Here is a 17738-nt window from a genome sequence, read left to right on the forward strand (position 1 = left end):
GTCACCGTATCACAAGTGGTGCCTTTCAACATGAACATTATTGTACCACTTGTTTGTCCTCTTTTAGAAACTGCAATATTCTTAAGTAATGAGTAACAAGAGCTTTAAACCACGACATACAAAAATACCTTCTTTTTTTTTTTTCATAGATTAATTATTTTTATCACCCAGCCAGTTCACCAATTTTATGTACATTAGGCACGAAACTTAAGAAATAAAGCAAGATTAATTCTAATTTTGTGATTTTAAATTAAAAATATATATACTTCTTTAAATTTTGTAATCTTAAACTTGACAAGTAGATCGATATTTTTTTAAGTAGTCATGATTTGAACAAAGAATATGCTTACCATAGAAAGAGCCCTAACACTGAAATTCAAGCTTCAAATTAGCTTTCCGTGTGAATTTGGCAATTTAAAACTTTCTTTTTATTTTTTGTAAGGCAGAATAAGCAGTCCCACGTAGCAAAATAAAGTTAGAAGAAGCCTCTTTTGCATGAACATACTGACCCATTGCCAATTCTTTGATTAGAATTAAAGTGCTTGTCACGCTACACTTTTCTTACGTACTCCTTCGATTCCTTTTTATTTGTTCCTTTTTAAAGTCTTTTAACACACCTATTAAAAAAAATTATTCGGAACATTAATTAAAAAGTTATTGACTATATTACCCTTTATTTCTTTCAAATTTATTCATGGCAAATAGTAAAGAAATTTCAAATAATAATCCAACCATATTTTGTAAGACGAGTAATTTTGGAAAACTGCACCTATGTTTCGATCCAAAAGATATTTGATTTTAATTCAAACTAAAGAAGCGAAGTTGCAATAAATTACTAGCTGTTTATGGAAAAATAATTGATGTGGAATCTTAGTATATAGTATGATAAATAAATCTGGATAGCGTAGAATGTTTTGTAGTCCAACTCACATGATATAGGATTGTACTTTGTCAAAGATTTTCACTAGCCAAAAGATCTTCGCCCTCCACTCGGCTCTTTGATAGGACATTCATATACTCCGTTGGTTTCGTATTATTTTTTAGTCTGTTTCAAAAATAAATATTTTATTTTTTTAAACAACTCATTCGTTCTAACTTTTCATACTCAAAATTTAAAGACATTAATACATTTAAAGATCACAAAATTTAAATTTTTAAAAATTTCATATCAAATCAAACTAGCAAATTGAAACAGAAAAAGGAAAGAAGCTTGGTGATTGGTGTGACTACAAGGATGTCTGGATTGACTTGAAAGTTGATTTCTCAGTCAGTTTTATCTTTAGAAGTGTTTGATAAATATAAAAATACATTAAAAAATATTTAAATTTTTTTAAAAACTTAAAATAAGCTAAATATTAAAATTAGATATTTCCACTTTTATTTTTATAAATTAAAAACTTTTTTTTAAAACCAATTCAAATGAGCTTTAACTATAAGCTATGAAGTCAAAAGCAGATATAAAGAAAGAGTGGGGCACATAAAAAGATTGACCTGGTGTTATTAGTACTTTTCTTTTTAGTTAATTCAAATTGCAATAAGCAGTATTGTCAACCGAAGTTAAACTGTTACTCCCTTTATGAATAACCTTTATACAATAAACTTCGACAAGGAAAGGGTGACATATTCTTATACATACATTTCTTCAAAAATAACTTCTCTTTCTCATTTTGATGTCGATTGTTACCTAACTGTTCACTTTATATTTTTACCTGGTCAACACAATTTGTATAGTACTTATTTATTTCACTCCTTTTCCATTTTTCATTATTTTTAGACTATTAGTATCCCAATCAAATATCAATTGATAATTAAGTGAAAACTTCCTTTAAATACGATCTCAAATCATCTATTGTGGTTTCTAAATATTAAGTATCTTAGAATATTATTTGTTATTTTATAAATTTAAAATAAAATTAATTATTTTTCAACGATTTACCTTTCGTTCAAATTACAAATTTCTCAATTATAAGAGAAGATTTAATTGTTTAAATATGAATGGCAGGTAAAATATCGAAATTATAAGTGATGCTTTAATTGTTTAATAATATGAATCAACGGAAAAATAGTTTTTTAATAAGTAAATACTCAAAAAGGTCATACTAATTAATATTTCGAAGAGAATCCTATTAGAGAGGAGAGAAGACCTTTGATTAGAGATGAGACTTGCTCAAAATTATTTCTTTTGTTTAATATTATTTGTTTATTTTTTTATATGCTTCTTAAGAAGTTATAAATAATTAATATATTTTTTTTATGATTTATAATTTTAATTCTTTTAAATGCACTATATGTGCCATAACCGTCGATATTAAAATAACAATGAGTGAATCTTTTTAAAACTTTATGATATTTGAAATTCATTTAAGAAGAAAATAAGAAAGAATTAATTGATTTTATCTTGATTTTGATAAAATAACGAATACTTGAAATAGCTAATATTTTAATTAAGTGTTATGTGATTATGATATTTATTTTTATGTTTACCAAAAGCACCAGAACTTTGTCGAGAAATCTGTAGGTAACAATGCGACAAAATTTCCCCATAGCTAACTTCCTTTTATTCCAAATTACAACTAGTTTATGCCAAATATATTAAAGACCTAAATTTCTATATTTAATTTGAATTTCTCTCTTTCAATTTTGTAGACGATTCTATAAATCTGAATATTGACTATTTATTGATATATATTATGATCACACTATGATTACATATTTATTGCGTCAAACAGTTAATTGAAAAGGCAGAAACGGCGTCTTACTACAACTTGCAAATATCAACTTAATTAAAATCCAATTCACAATTATTGTTTTCAAAAGTAAGGCTTAAAAAGTGCAGATGACTTTGCAAGTACAATCCTAGAAGTTCCTTAATTCTTCTTAGCTTTTAATTACAAAATCAAGTTAATGCCACCAGTTTTTCTTATTTTTAATTCAAAATTACATGAGGAGGGACAACTATAACTTTCAAAAAGCAACTAATAAAATAATAGCAATGTCTGAGTTTTATTATCTCAAAGGATTAAACAACAAATTAAACGAATCCGTGATTATTGCACTAAATTCGCCGAAGCTGTGACAACCACTCCACCATCACCGTTTCCTTCCTACTTGCTATCGATATTTTATTTTAAAACCAAACTTTGCTAATTAAATATACATAAAGTAGAATACGAGGTGTTGTAATATAATTCATCCACGGTTTATTACCATGAAACTTTGCTTACGAAAATGATATTATAGAAAACCACGCCTTCTACGAAATTATTTCACAATATAATTTTAATTTCATAAAAAACAAATACTACATCTTTCTATTTGGTTTGTCAACAAAGTTCCTAACATAAATTACCATCTGATTTATTATATCAGTTGAATCGAACTATTGTGCAATCAATTGCAATTTTGATATTGTAGAAAAAATAAGTGTTTTTTCTTGAGATTTTTGCATTGTATAGAAAACAATACCTCATAAATGTATTTTGTTTTGTGTTTATGATGACATGTCCATTTTCTCATAAGCCCAACTTGTTAAGGTCTAATGGGTTACTAAAGGCCAAGCCCATTACATGGCAGTAACAGGCCTGCTCAGGCAGGGTTCAAATATTGGGCTTGTTATATTGAAGCACATAGGCCTAAAAACTGTGGGACCCAAGATTTTTGTACCGAACGGGTTAGGGACATAATTTTTGTACTCCCTCCATCCATTTTCTTTTATTTATATTAAAAATAAAATAGTATATGCATTTTGTTTATTTAACTTAGAAATAAAATATAATTTTATTTTTATCATCAGCTATAGCCATTTTACAATACATTTTCCAAAGCATTGAATTTATGCCTATTTTTTTAATCATAATCGTATTAATTAATGTTTACTCTTAAATTGATAAATAATTTGTGAATAATGTAATTAACTTTTTTTTTTGATACGTGAAAAATGATAAATAAAAATATGTTTTTTTTTGGGTAAGTGAACAACTAAAAGCCCACAAAGATAGTATATACAAAAATCAATCATGATATATTAAATTTATTATATTATATTTGTCCCAATTATATAGGAAGGGGCGGTGTTTCGAGGCTTCACATTCCAATGCCATTGCTCATTATTATGGCCAATTAATCTCTATAAACATATATGATATCTCTTGGGGATATGATAGCAGGAAAGATTTATTAACTGAAAATGTGTGGTGGTTAATAAAATATGATTTACTCTTGATGATTTTTTTTTTATCATAGATAAATTAACCTTGCAGTGTTCCATGAATCTGGCATTTGAGGTGTTCCAAGAAATTGGCAATCTTATTTCTTGGGGTGACAAGGTTGCTCCAGTGACAAGAGCTATTAAAATTTATTTCTATTAAGAGCTATTAGATTTTATTTCTATTTTTTTTTAAATTACAAAAAATTCATAAATTTATTGAAATTCGGATATATCTCAAAATATTTTTGTTACATCACGTTCTGATTTTGTATACATCGCTCAATGTCTCAATACATCGCCATGTCTTAACTTCGGATACATCACACAATATTTCGATACATTTCGTATTATAAAGTGATGTAATCTACCAATACATAGTGTAAAATAAAGTGTTCTACTGATACATCACGTCAGTAATGTATTCTATCAATACATCACGTAAAGTGATCATGTATTCAAAAATAGAAGATCAGAGTATAAATCATTTTAAATGATAAGAAATTTTTAAAAATATGACAAAATAAATTATGTATTTAAGTAATTTTTCTGAATAAAAATATTTGCATAGTTTGTGAAAAAGAGAGCCATCATATCGGCAATTTTTTTTATCAAACTATCTGCACAGAGTAAATTAGTCTATGAAGATATTTCTCATTTAACTTGATTACCTTAATGTCCCGCTCATTTATAGTAACGCAATTTATTTTGATCAGCCTAATTTCACTCTAATTTACTTATTTGACATCCTTATTTGACATAATTAAGAGGAATTAATTAAATGCTTCCACACACACAAGAATTTTCGACTTTATAAAAGAGCTACACGATTATAATGTAAGTATCTTGTTGCGTTCTAATCACACAGTAAATATTTTGAATAGGTGATCGGTACATTGAGATATTTTATGAAGTTAACCAGTATTTTAGTTTTTCTTTTTGGTTCTGTTTCATGGCCTATGATTAATTAAAAAAAATCTTTTTTCTCAAATCCTTTTTGAGTATGTTGATTTGGTTGTTATACTTCGATCTTAGTATTCTCCATTCCGTTTAATTGTTTGATTGTATAAAAAGAAAATAAATTAAAAGCTATTAGGTGTGCAACACATGCATTACTTTAAACCATGGCGTTTCATGCTGTTAGACATGTCAAACAAGCTAGTTGAGAATGTAATAATGAATTGATGTAACAAATACACGAGTTATTAACACATTTAAATATTATTTGAGTTGAAGCAGATTAAGATGAAATGTGCTAAAAACTCTAGGCATAACCCATTCCATCAAATTCTTACTTATAAAATTCGACTCAAAATTTATTTTCTTATAATTTATTTGCAATACTTAATAAAATTTCACTTATAGTATGGCCATATAAATCATATAAAATAAAACAAGGTTTATTAAAAAATATGTCGATAAAAAATTTTGCGCTTCAACCTAGGTTGCATAGATTAAAGTGAGTTGAACTAATTAATCAAATTAAAATGAGCTCAATTAATAAAATAAACAAGTTATAAATCTAAATTAGATGGATCATGATTTTATGGCTGATTTTTATACCCCTATATACCTAATACTCTTGCTCAATTAAGAGAAATAATCAACCTCACAACATTGGATTAAATATATATTAGCCGATTATCCATTAAGTTAAGATTGACCCAAACAGTTTTCAAGTCCGCAAGGTATATGTATTATTGTATGTAATCAAATTTGGTAAGCTACACATTATTTCCTCAATGATTGCTACAAATAAAACAAAAAGTAGTGGAGAAATCATTGCTGCTAAGTTCCACTCCTGGCTAAACCTATGATTCGAGAAACCATGACATGTGGGATATGGGAGGCCCGTTAATTAACGCACATATATATATAGCCAACTACCATGTAGCATTTTGCAAACCAATCAGTGCCGAATTCAAAAATTTCACTAAGAATATTTAAATAAAGCGTTCCCTAATTAAATTTTTAAGAGTAACTATATGAATTCTCAGTAATCACGTCATTTTAAACTCATGTCTTATCCAAAGAAATAGTAGTTTGTTTGCACAAGTAGTATAGAAGTATGGGAAGTGGGGTAGGGGGGAGAGTTATAATAATTTATTAGATGAGACAAAGTGTCATGTTCATTAGAGTGAATAGGCCAACATATTGTCTATGAAGAAGGGCATGAAGGGTTCTTGAATGAAGCACGAGGAAAACTCTAAAACCCGACCTGTATAGAAAGATTATATTGTGCAGGTTTTTTCTGTTCTTTTGCATGTGCTTGCATGGGCTTCTTCATGTGAAATCCACATGACTCTCCATACCACTCAATCAATTTTTGTCTTCTTGCCTGTCATGTAGTTTATAGTACTACTACTTTATTATTATTATATAGTATTAATAAGCTGAAAATAACAATCACACTTTGATCAAAAGAGTCCCACATGAATTGAAGTATAATGTAAAAAGTAATTAATGATCGACGATAGGATAGATAAAGTTATTTTTATGGATTGAGATATTCTATGAGAATATTTATTTTATAATATATATATTTGATAATTTATCCCAATCATCATATATAAGATGTATATTATCTCGAGACTAATTTAATAGTTTTAATCTAACACGATTCTTTTTAATAAGAATGGTGGTGAGAATAGTCGATTTCAGAAATTTTTCTTCCCTCATATCAAATTGAAATGTGTGATCACCATTTCATATAAAAATTTAAGTTGTTAAATAAAGAAAAATTTTATTATTTAATCGTATTCTCAACAAAATTGATATTCATGTTCATTCTATTTGAGAAAAGCATTGTTACTTATTATCAGAGGTAAGTAATTATCACCCTTTTTTAAAAATATTCTCTCCGTTAATTTGTATGTCTTATTTTACTAAAGCAAATGATCAAATTATTTATGGTTGTATATATCGAGTAGCTTTCAATTATAGCCTATACATAGGGTTAGCGTTAAGTATGATTAATTAGTATAGCCTTATAGGATTAGCTTTTCTGTCTTTATGTCCTAAGATGTAACCCCTTAATTTTTATAGTTTAGTACGGTTTGTCAGACTTAAGTGATTACTGTCAACATCTCATGTTAGATATTATCCACATATTAGCAATAAACAATTCCATTAATCAAAGGAATTCTTGTCTAGTATGTTTTGAACATGTCTCCACTCAAAGCCATTTTATTAGCAACATCTTGTTGACTAATTACTTAGCTTTAGGCTTTAATGTCTTCGCAAAGTTAGACTTTTTTTCCAATACAAAAGGTTAATACTGCGAAATTTCGTTGTAGGGAACTTTTCACCCATTTCTTTTGCTTTGTAGCTCCTTTTCTAGGACACGGATTATAGTATAATATAAAGTCGACTGGCTAGAAAAGAACAAGTTTTCTTCTAATATAAAAATGTATGTTTGCTAGTTAATTTATGAATTTTTAAGAACAACCTCCATGACAACAATAAATCTAATATAATTTTATAAGTGAGTTCTGAAAAAAACAGCTTATATATCTATTTTTAAAAAACGTCCGATTTGAATGATGCACGACAAAAGAAAAATACAAAAAATTAAGAGAACATAGAAATAATAGAAAATGCTTAACATAGCAGTAAAAAAAGGAGTACTAATAACAATAACAACTTACTGATGAAATAATTAAAGCACATAAAAAAACTCAAATAGTAATCAAAATAGTAAAAATGCTAGGACGATAATAACAATATAAATTTTTAAGGCCGTCCAAAATCTCATAATTTTTTCCCTGTCAAATCTCTCATGTAGTTGCTTGATCAATCAGTGTATAGAACCGTATCAGCCACTGGATCATTTTAATGATTTGGTTAGTAAATAATACAAGAGTTGATCATCAAATAATAGTATATAGTACTGGCACCATACGTTTTTTTTTTTTTTTGGCACATGCAAATAGTCAACATGACAAAGATGGAAATAGTCCAAAAATCCTACTTGCTTTATTTAATTTTATTTCAATCTTTTATTCCGTTGCCACCAACCTCATCATAGTCAGAAATATCCGGACCAAGATAGACTTTTAGCTGCATGCATTAATGGAGAAATCTACAAAACAAATTATATAGATCCCATTTTTATAAATTTGTTTATTTAAGTATATTTATTATTATTATTATTATTATTAAAGACTATAGTGATGTAAACTTCAATTGTTTGCCGCAAATCAGGTTTGCTTTCTTCGTATTCTTTATAGCTTTGGGGGATCATCATGATTCGTTTTGAAGAATATTTCCTAATCTCAGATTTTTTATAATATTCGAGTTTTTAAAATATTATTTCGAAATAATTAAACCACTAGTTGAAAGTCCGAAACGGCATAACACATTTAATAAAAATATGAGGAAAGGAAAGTGTAAAGTCTTCTAAATTAAATATACGCTAGGGCTCCATATATATAAATATTTATAACTGTTCCTATTGAAAAATTTATACTTTGCATACATGGCCAGTTAGCCACATAATCAGAAAAGTTGCCGGACAGTATCGATATATATACTTTAATCAAATTATGTAAGCTATGATGAAAATGTTTTCATACTTTGTCATCCGTTAGAATTTAATTTTTCGTCTTATAATTTTCTTTTTCGTTTTTCTTTCCTATTCTCTGCGTATAATAATAATAAAATAATTCATTATTTTTGATTGTTAGAAATCAAATCAAAGTAAACAACACTATATATTCCTAATTTTATGAAAGTTGGACATTTCTCCAAAAGTCAACTTTCAAGCTCTCACATCAAAAACTTTTTTACAATACATTATTGAAGACGTATCCAACAAGATATATCTCGAAAATATTTAGCTGAACAGCTAAAACTTTCTTAGTCAAAAGTGTTTCGCTGTAATTTAGGATCAAAAACACACTTTTAATTATTTATTTTAGAAAAATTATATTTTAAATTTTTGATAGTGTAAATTTCATATCTAAATTGTCACTTATAGTTTAAGAAATACATATCTCTCTTTTATTACACTCTCACTCATTAAGATATATATAATAAACTCTTTTTTAATTTAAAACATTGTCAATCACACTAAACATAGATTAAATATTTAATCTTGACAAATATTAAATAAATTAGTAATATTAGTTGAAGTTATAAAATAAAGTCTTACTAATCTCCAAAAAAAACAATGTATACAATAAAATATAAATATTTTTCTTTCTCCACTCAACCATTGCCTCTCACCATACTACCCCACCTTAATTTTTTATAAAAAACCCCCGCTTCAATTTCTTTTTTTCTTGTTTTGTTTTGTATTAGATATATGGTTTTTTTTTATAGAATTATTTTTTGCTTGCCACAAGATTTTTTTAAAAATAAATTTTTCAGTTGAAAAAAAATATTTTTCTAAAAAAATGTACACATCTAAAAAGAATGAAGAAAATATTAAAAAATAATTATAAAGTAAAAGCGGAGATTAGGGTGCGTTTGGTACGAAGAAAAATGTTTTTCATGAAAAATGTTTTCCTAGAAAACAAGTAGATTTTGGACTTATTTTCTCATGTTTGGTTGGTGAGTAGAAAATATTTTCCGGAAATGATTTTTAGTGTTTGATTTATGAATGAAAAATATTTTTAAGAAACATTTTTTATTTTTACTAGAATAGAAAATAATTTCTGAAATTTAACATATTTTTCAAAAATAAATTTTTTTGGGGGTGGGAAAATAAAAATTTGAACTTAATAATATTTTTTTTTAAAAAAATAAAATTTGGAGGGCGGGGGTGGGTGGGGGGTTGGTAGGAGTGGGTAGGGGGCTGGCGGGAGGGGGATAGGAGCTTAAAAATAAAAATTTGAAGTTGAAAATATTTTTATAGAGCAAAATTAATCTTTTTGGGAGGGGGGTTGGGTGTGGGGGTGGCCGGTGGTGGGTGAGTGAGTGAGAGGTTAGAGATCGGGTGAAAAAATAAAATTTTAAAATTGATGTTCTTTTCCCAAAAAAAAAATGTAATTTGAAATTAGAGAAGAGTTTTGGAAAATGTTTTTCTTAATTTTTTTAAGGGAAGTCATTTTCCTTAATTTTGAGGAAAATGAGTTGATTTGAAAAACATTTTCCAGAAAATATTTTTCTTCGTACCAAACACACTCTAGATAGATGGAATAAAATTTTAATTAATTTTTCTAAAATGATATGATATTTTAGCAAGGAGTAGGGAGGGGGGTGGGGTCTGAATTTTAAAAAAATATTTTCTAAACGAATTTAACAAAATAAAAGGACGGGGGATTGTCGTGTGGGGCGTGGGTTAAGAAATGGTGGTTGTGGGGAGAGAAAATTATTCATTCTTTACTCTTTAGTTTCTAAATACTATTATTTATTTATTTATTTTTGACGAGGTGATATATTTTGACGTGGAATGCTATTGACGAGGTTTTTTTGTAAATTGTATTAATATCGTTTAAAATAGAGTATATTAGTAATGTTTGTATTAGTATTGCATGTATAGTTATGTTTACATTAATTATATGTAGGTTATATTTATTGGCGGACTCACGATTTTTATTTAGGGGGTTTAAAAAATAAAAATATAAACGTGTAAATAAATTTTTAGAAATGAGACCTTGAATTTTTTTGGATTTCACTTTTAGCACGTTTTAAAATAAATAATGAGACTATAATATTCGGGAACTTGTCACTTAGCCATTTATTTCTATTTGCTTTTGAGGGGCTTCAAAATATATATATCTACAAAATACAAAAAAATTGTCATATATATCATGTAATTTTTTTCGAGGGGGTTCACCAAGGTGGTCCGCCCCTGATTATATATATGCATTGTTTGATTTGATGCATTAAAAATAAAATGCCTCGAAAATTATTTACAAAGATTCCTTTCACTATTATGGTGAAAAAGATATAAAACATGTATTTTGAGGGGCAATTGTGTCTTTAATTGAGTTAATGCATGCATTAAAAGCATTACATTTCTAATATCTAGAAATCCATAGTAATAACAATACACACCTTAATGCACAATAGAGAGTAGGTTGAAAAAGAGTATCAAACAAGGTACTAGTGTCTAGTAATAATACACAAAGCTAATGGATGCATTATTTTTTTTTAGGGAAAATTTCATATATGGCAAACTTATTAGATTAAATAACATTACATGGGTATAGTTTACCTAATTACTTTATATGGGTATAGTTTAGTTATTTTAGGTATCTTTAATTTTGTATATAATGTTTTTTTTTATTTATACAATTATATTTTAAAAAATGGTTTTTAACTGAAGCATTAAATATGCTAACAATAAATTTAGATAATGCCACAATTTTAGGGAAACGTCCTTTTTTTTAAGCTAAACGTTCAAATTCAAAAAAAAAAAACTGTATATATATATGAACTTACCTTTTTTGTATATTTATATATTGTACATGAATATATTAGTTAAACGTGACATTATATACAAGTTTCTAAATGACTTTTTATATACTCCAATAATATATAAAGTCAATATATACTAACTTCAATAATTTGTATATAACTACTACAATATACAAATTATAATCGCATATGATATTTTTCCATCTATATAACTAAATCCAATTACTTTGTGTACATATGTATATAAAAAAAATAATGAGCCTTTCATATACAATTTCCTACTACCAGCTATTAAAACAAACATGTACATATCAATTTTTGTATATGTATATAAACTAAATATACTAACTTCAATAATTTGTATATAACTAATAGAATATACAAACTCTAATCATATATAAAAAAAAATTCATCTGTATAACTAAGTCCAATTACTTTTTTGTATATATATACAAAAAACAAAAATAACATAAATATGCAATATACTATATACAATTACTAAACATGCAATTATACTATATACAATACTTAAGTAATATTTTTTGTATATTGACATCTAATTAACCAAAAAATTGTTTCTAACTTTGTGTTTTAATACAATATCTCATGAATATTATGTTCTTCAGATCCGACAACTTCAGAAGCATTTTCCTCTGATTCAATGTTTACAGCTTTCCTCTTTCTTCTTCCTTGTACTGGTTTAATGCCTCTAGCTTTGACATTGTTAATAGCTTGTTGAACTGCCGTAGGGTCGTTTTTTTCCTTTGATCTAAGCTCTTTCATTATTTGTTCTTGTCTAACTGATTTGATTTTCCCAATGACCCTACATCAAACCCAAAATCTTGAGTTAACCCCATTGAAAATGATGGTAAAATGTCAACAACATTTACATGCAAAGGAATACCTCTGGTAATCCTCAAAGATGAAGATGATTCATTCACTGTGTGACCAATTTTAGATCTATCAGGAACAAAAAATCGATTATTTCATCAAAATATATGGAAAAAAAATAAACAGAATACATATACAAATTTTGAATAAGTAAAAAAAAAGAAGAAGAGGTAAACAACTAAAATTAAGGAGTACTTACAAAATTGACTTCAACTTCGGGAGGGAACTTCAACTTCGTGAGGGAATAATCTAATTTTGGACAACAATTTGAATTTCAAACTGGATAGTTGGAGTATTAAATGTAGGAGAAAAATTTGGAATGTGAAAAGGAGAGAGAAAATTGTTTTGTGTATAACTATATACAAAATTAGAAAATAATGTTTTTATACCATTGGTTATATAATAGGTTGTGGACCCCATTAAATATAGCAAACAAAAATAAACTATAATTATATAAGGTAAATAAATTAAACTATACCCCTATAATATAATTAGCTATGAATGTTTGCCATCCCATGTAATTTTCCTTTTTTTTTAATACACTCTACGAAATGACCCCCAAATATATTACACACACTATTAATATATTCCTCAAACTAGTAAGTGAAAATTTATGTTTGAAACTCACTCTCATAATAATTCTATTACGAATGTTAAAAAAAAACAGTTTAAATATTTTTGACATTTACGTCTTCAATTTATCTTATTACATGCAGTAACTAATTAGCCATCTGGAAAGTGTATGGTTAAGAAAAAGTATTCTGGGCTAATTATAGTGCTACACCTACAACCTTAATGTAGATTATAGACCTACTTCTTTCGGTCATAATTTTGTATCAACCACCACTACTTGTACACCTCCCTGAAAAATCTTGAAAATAGTCAACATAAAAGACATAAAAAAAAATATTCGGAGAAGAAACTACTTAATTTGTTAAGCAATATTTGGAATCTTGTATTTTTTATATTCAACCACTATACTTTACTCTTCTATGATAATAATAATAATAATTACACTTGTATATATACAAACAAAAATTTTGTCAAGCTTAATATGATTTCAAATAACGTGGTGGGTGAGAAAAAATAGTAATTCAATAAGGAGTGAATATAAAAGGAAAAATAAACTTTCTGTGGTCCTATTCAAATTTCAGTCGGCACATTTATAAATTAACGGAAACGTTAAAAATCATAATGATTATGCCAAGTAAAATTTTGCACAAATGTTTTTACATATATATAAAGTATATGATGACCAGTTGTAGTGCTCAACTAAACACGTGAAGATCCCAATACCCATTAATAAAATATATACTACCAATTATTACTCGACTCAAATGATCAAGTTTAACACATATTCCAAAACCGATCTTTGTGAACCAGCAGTTGACAGCAAGAACAAAACTAATGGCCGCGTGGATTCTCTTGTAACTGCTCATTTTAGTTGTCGTGATTATTCAAAATAACTCATTCACACTAATTGTCATTTTAAAAAAAATAATCGATTTATGTGGAGTAAGATTAATTATGTGATAAACGATGACATTAAATTAAAATAAAAATACTTTAGTCACATTCTTTTGTTATTTGGCCAGTTCCTCCATTGTTGGTACAAGAGAATCAAAAGTCAAACAAGGTAGGAACTTCTTTTGTGCGACTCAGAAGATCTTCTCCATCAATAGAAGACTATAGTATTATAATGTTAACCCCCTTCCCTTCGTACATTTATTGCTCCGCTCATGAGGCGGAGTCAAAATTTTTAATAAGGGTTTAAAATCTGTAAAATAGGGTTCGACATCTATTGTATAAATATATAAATTTATTTTAATCATATATAAATAATTAATTTTTCACCAAATGGAGTTCGGATGAACCTTACGCCTGCTGCCACTCAGTTATATATATTGATGCATAACTAAGTTTATAATATATTTTTTTTATTTTACAAGAAAGTAATACTTACTATATTTTAAAAGGCGTGCAAAAGAAAAACACATATCCACTGAAAATAGACGAGTGGCAGGTGGGTGTAGTCATTAACAACAACACTCAAATATACAAAAAATAAAATAGTACTAATACTAGTAGAAAAAAGAAAATAACAAAATCTTAAAAACTTTGCAATTACTTGCAAGCAATCTATTTCTTTTTTTTCAACTCTTTCTCTATCGCTTCTTTTTAATCTTTTTTTGTCCAAGAATACAGGCAAGTTTAGTGTTATCTCATTGCAACACCCAGAAAAAGAATGATCTTAGAAACCTCAGAAGTAGAATAAAAAACACATTTGTCTTCTGACTATTATTTCTACTTTGGACCCACCAACGAGAATGCTGCTTTTACGTATTGAACAATGTCGTATTTTTATCCTCCATATTCTACGTATATATCTCCAAATGCCAATAGGATAAAAAGTCGGTTGATGAAATAAAATAATATTGGCAAGTAAAGAAACCGGCCAACGTCCAATGTTAGGCATGATAGGACACGTTGTTTTCCCGTTAATTCCGCCTCTACCATGTAATTGCTAGTATTATTTTGTGTATTATCATAACATGAGGAATCTACAATAAATGTAATAGAATGTATCAAAATTAAAATAGCATGTTGAAATATCAATATACTCATCATGTGATGTAAATAATGAACATACCAAGAAAGATTTCTGATATAATGTAGTAGTTTGAACATTTCAAGAAGATTTGGTGCAGATATCCAATCTTCAAGATGTTAATTACATAAAAAATATGAAAAACCACTGCTCGTCCATCACATGGACAGAGTGCACCCTCTAACATTTTTTTTTAAAAAAAGTAAAGTATTTTAATCATACAAAAAAATATTTGGTGAACTCAATATGTGAATATTGAGAAAAAAAATAATCTGGATTTGTGGACAAGGGAATGTTCACACTTGCAGGACTATCGTTCTCTTTGACGGTCATTGAACGATAGTCGAAAAACCCACTTGGAGAATGACTTCTTCTTTGAATTTGCGTTAGATTGTTGTTGATTCTGGTGATTAGTTGCGTTGGGAGCAGTGGACTCGACAAAATCCTTTATACGTCGCATGGCTAAGTCTAACGTATCTTCGGACATGTTAGCAAAACATACACGGAACCAGCCTGGTTCGGTACAATGGCATGATGATCCAGGAGAAATGTTTAGGCCAACATCGTACACTATTTTCTTCCATAAGTCCATTTCAGCGTCAAAATTATTGGAACTTAGTAGATGTCGCATGTCTACCCAACAAAACAAACCAGCATTGCTTTCAAGGCAGTTAATACCAGCACTTTTAAGACCTTTAACAAGCATTGCATGTCGTTTCTTTAGCCTCTTCTGATTTTCAGAGATGTATTTCTTTGTGAATTTTTTGTCGGAGAGCATGCATGAAAGAAGGTACTGAGTTTGAGAAGAGACTAATCCGAAACTAGACATTTTTGTGGCCGCGGAGACAACCATCTCATCGTTGGAATAGATTGCACCAATGCGAAAACCGGGGAGACCGAGATCTTTTGAGAGACTGTAAACAATGTGAACTCGTTCCCAAACTCGGGTTTTCATGTAGTTCTTTTCAATTAGAACTTCCATGACACTAACGAAGCCTGGTGAGTTAAAAACAGTCCCTGAATAGATCTCGTCACTGATGAGGTGAATGCCTTTTTCGTCGATGAATGTAAGAAGAAGTTCAAGCTCGTTTCTGTTTAGTGTTGTTCCCAATGGATTTGAAGGGTTGGTCACTAGAACACCTTTCACTTTAAGGTTGCGCTTTTTTGCGTCTAGATAAGCTTCTTCAAGAGCGGATTCTGTAATTCTGAATCCGTTTGAACTTGAGCAATGTATTGGTACAATCTCCGCCCCAGTTCTCCATTTGAGGTCTCTATCGAATCTGTATTACATAATGCAATAAGAACATCAGTAAAGAAAAAAAAATAATTTTAACTTAAAATTTTACGATCAAATAGATGATGAGAACGTACCCAGGATAGTATGGGGTAGGAAGGAGAAAAGCATCGCCTTGGTTAGCTAGGCAAAACATAAGCGTCTCATTAGCGGAAGTTGCACCGGCTGTAAGAACGAGGTTGTTGGAATCAAAGCTTACTCTGTTTCCTCTGATTTCTGACATGAATTTTGTCATTGCCTGCATTATAAAAATAAACATAACAACGTAAGATAAATGATGTCACACATACGTAATATTTAATATATTTTTGTATTCATAATACATGTGAACAATATATTAAAAATACGTACATTTTTGAAAGCAGGAAGACCATGATAATCTTGAAACAGAGCAAGTTCTCTAAATATTGATTCTCCATTTCTCTTAAACCCAGCTGCGTCTGGATTTTGTGCTAGCCATGACTCTAATAAATCAAATGAAAGCTGCGTAACGAAAATAAAATAAAATTATTGTTAGTGCAAAGAATGTGAAAGCCGACAATCGAAGATGGGGATTCTTAAAAAAACAGAACTGTTTCAAGTATTTTTTTCAAATTACCTGATTTTCTGCTAGACCCATCTGGATGATTCCTTTAGGATTTTGAATTTCATCGTATGGATTTTTCTCGTACTCCTGCCATCCTAAAAAGTATGAAGAATCTTGTCCATGAGAATTACACGTGGCTTTCTCTGACAATAGTTTCATATTTTCTGGTGTTATGAATTTACTGGACTTTTATGTATATTTTGGGAAATAAATTTTATCTATTGGTCGACTGGAATGTGCCAGCAAGAAAGAGTAGGATGTAATCGGATCACTTTGAATGTTTTTTATTTTGTTGTTGAAAACAAAGTTTGATTTGGAATGAATTGGAGATTGTAGTTTATAGAAGAGAGCTAGGGAGATGTTGTTGCCATTTGCTGGCATAATGTATGTCTATATATAGGAATTTGTCAATCAAAGGAACTACACGTCAGCCAAACTACGCATAATACTCTTAAATTCCTTTTTAATTAAATAAATAAATAACTCTCTCTTTTCAAGTATTCATCTAATTTAACGCGTTTAGCACCGTTTAATTTCAGTGTTTAATGTTATAGTAATTAAAGGACAATTAAAGTTCCTTGTTACCTAAGCGCACTACAGACACTTACTTGGGATTTCAGCGTAGTACTTATGAGTTATGTCTACCCTCTCCACTTATTTCTTTATCCTAATTTAATAGTATCACTTCAATTCCTCTCCTTATTGAGTAGGAGTAAGAATAAAAGTTATCATAATAATTAATTAATTATATCTTAATTCTCTAAAATGAAAATATTAGCAATTTAGCATA

The 17738-nt window shown here is 28.5% G+C and overlaps 1 protein-coding gene and 1 long non-coding RNA gene across 2 annotated transcripts; both read right to left on the reverse strand.

The window, feature by feature from the left end:
• Window positions 1–11991: 11991 nt before the first annotated feature.
• Window positions 11992–12785, reverse strand: LOC112940951 (uncharacterized). Its single transcript, XR_003245776.2, has 3 exons — window positions 12660–12785; window positions 12474–12529; window positions 11992–12392 (listed from the first exon to the last, which is right to left on the reverse strand). It is a non-coding gene; the product is annotated as an uncharacterized lncRNA (long non-coding RNA).
• Window positions 12786–15378: 2593 nt separating this feature from the next.
• On the reverse strand, window positions 15379–17107 carry ACS3 (1-aminocyclopropane-1-carboxylate synthase 3). The gene is made up of 4 exons (NM_001247097.2): window positions 16961–17107; window positions 16714–16845; window positions 16440–16600; window positions 15379–16348 (listed from the first exon to the last, which is right to left on the reverse strand). The coding sequence occupies exons 1-4, from the start codon at window positions 17105–17107 to the stop codon at window positions 15379–15381; spliced, it is 1410 nt and encodes a 469-aa protein (NP_001234026.2).
• Window positions 17108–17738: the final 631 nt, after the last annotated feature.

Source organism: Solanum lycopersicum, chromosome 2 (assembly GCF_036512215.1).
Source record: "Solanum lycopersicum chromosome 2, SLM_r2.1".
In the NCBI taxonomy this organism is placed as follows: Eukaryota; Viridiplantae; Streptophyta; class Magnoliopsida; order Solanales; family Solanaceae; genus Solanum; species Solanum lycopersicum.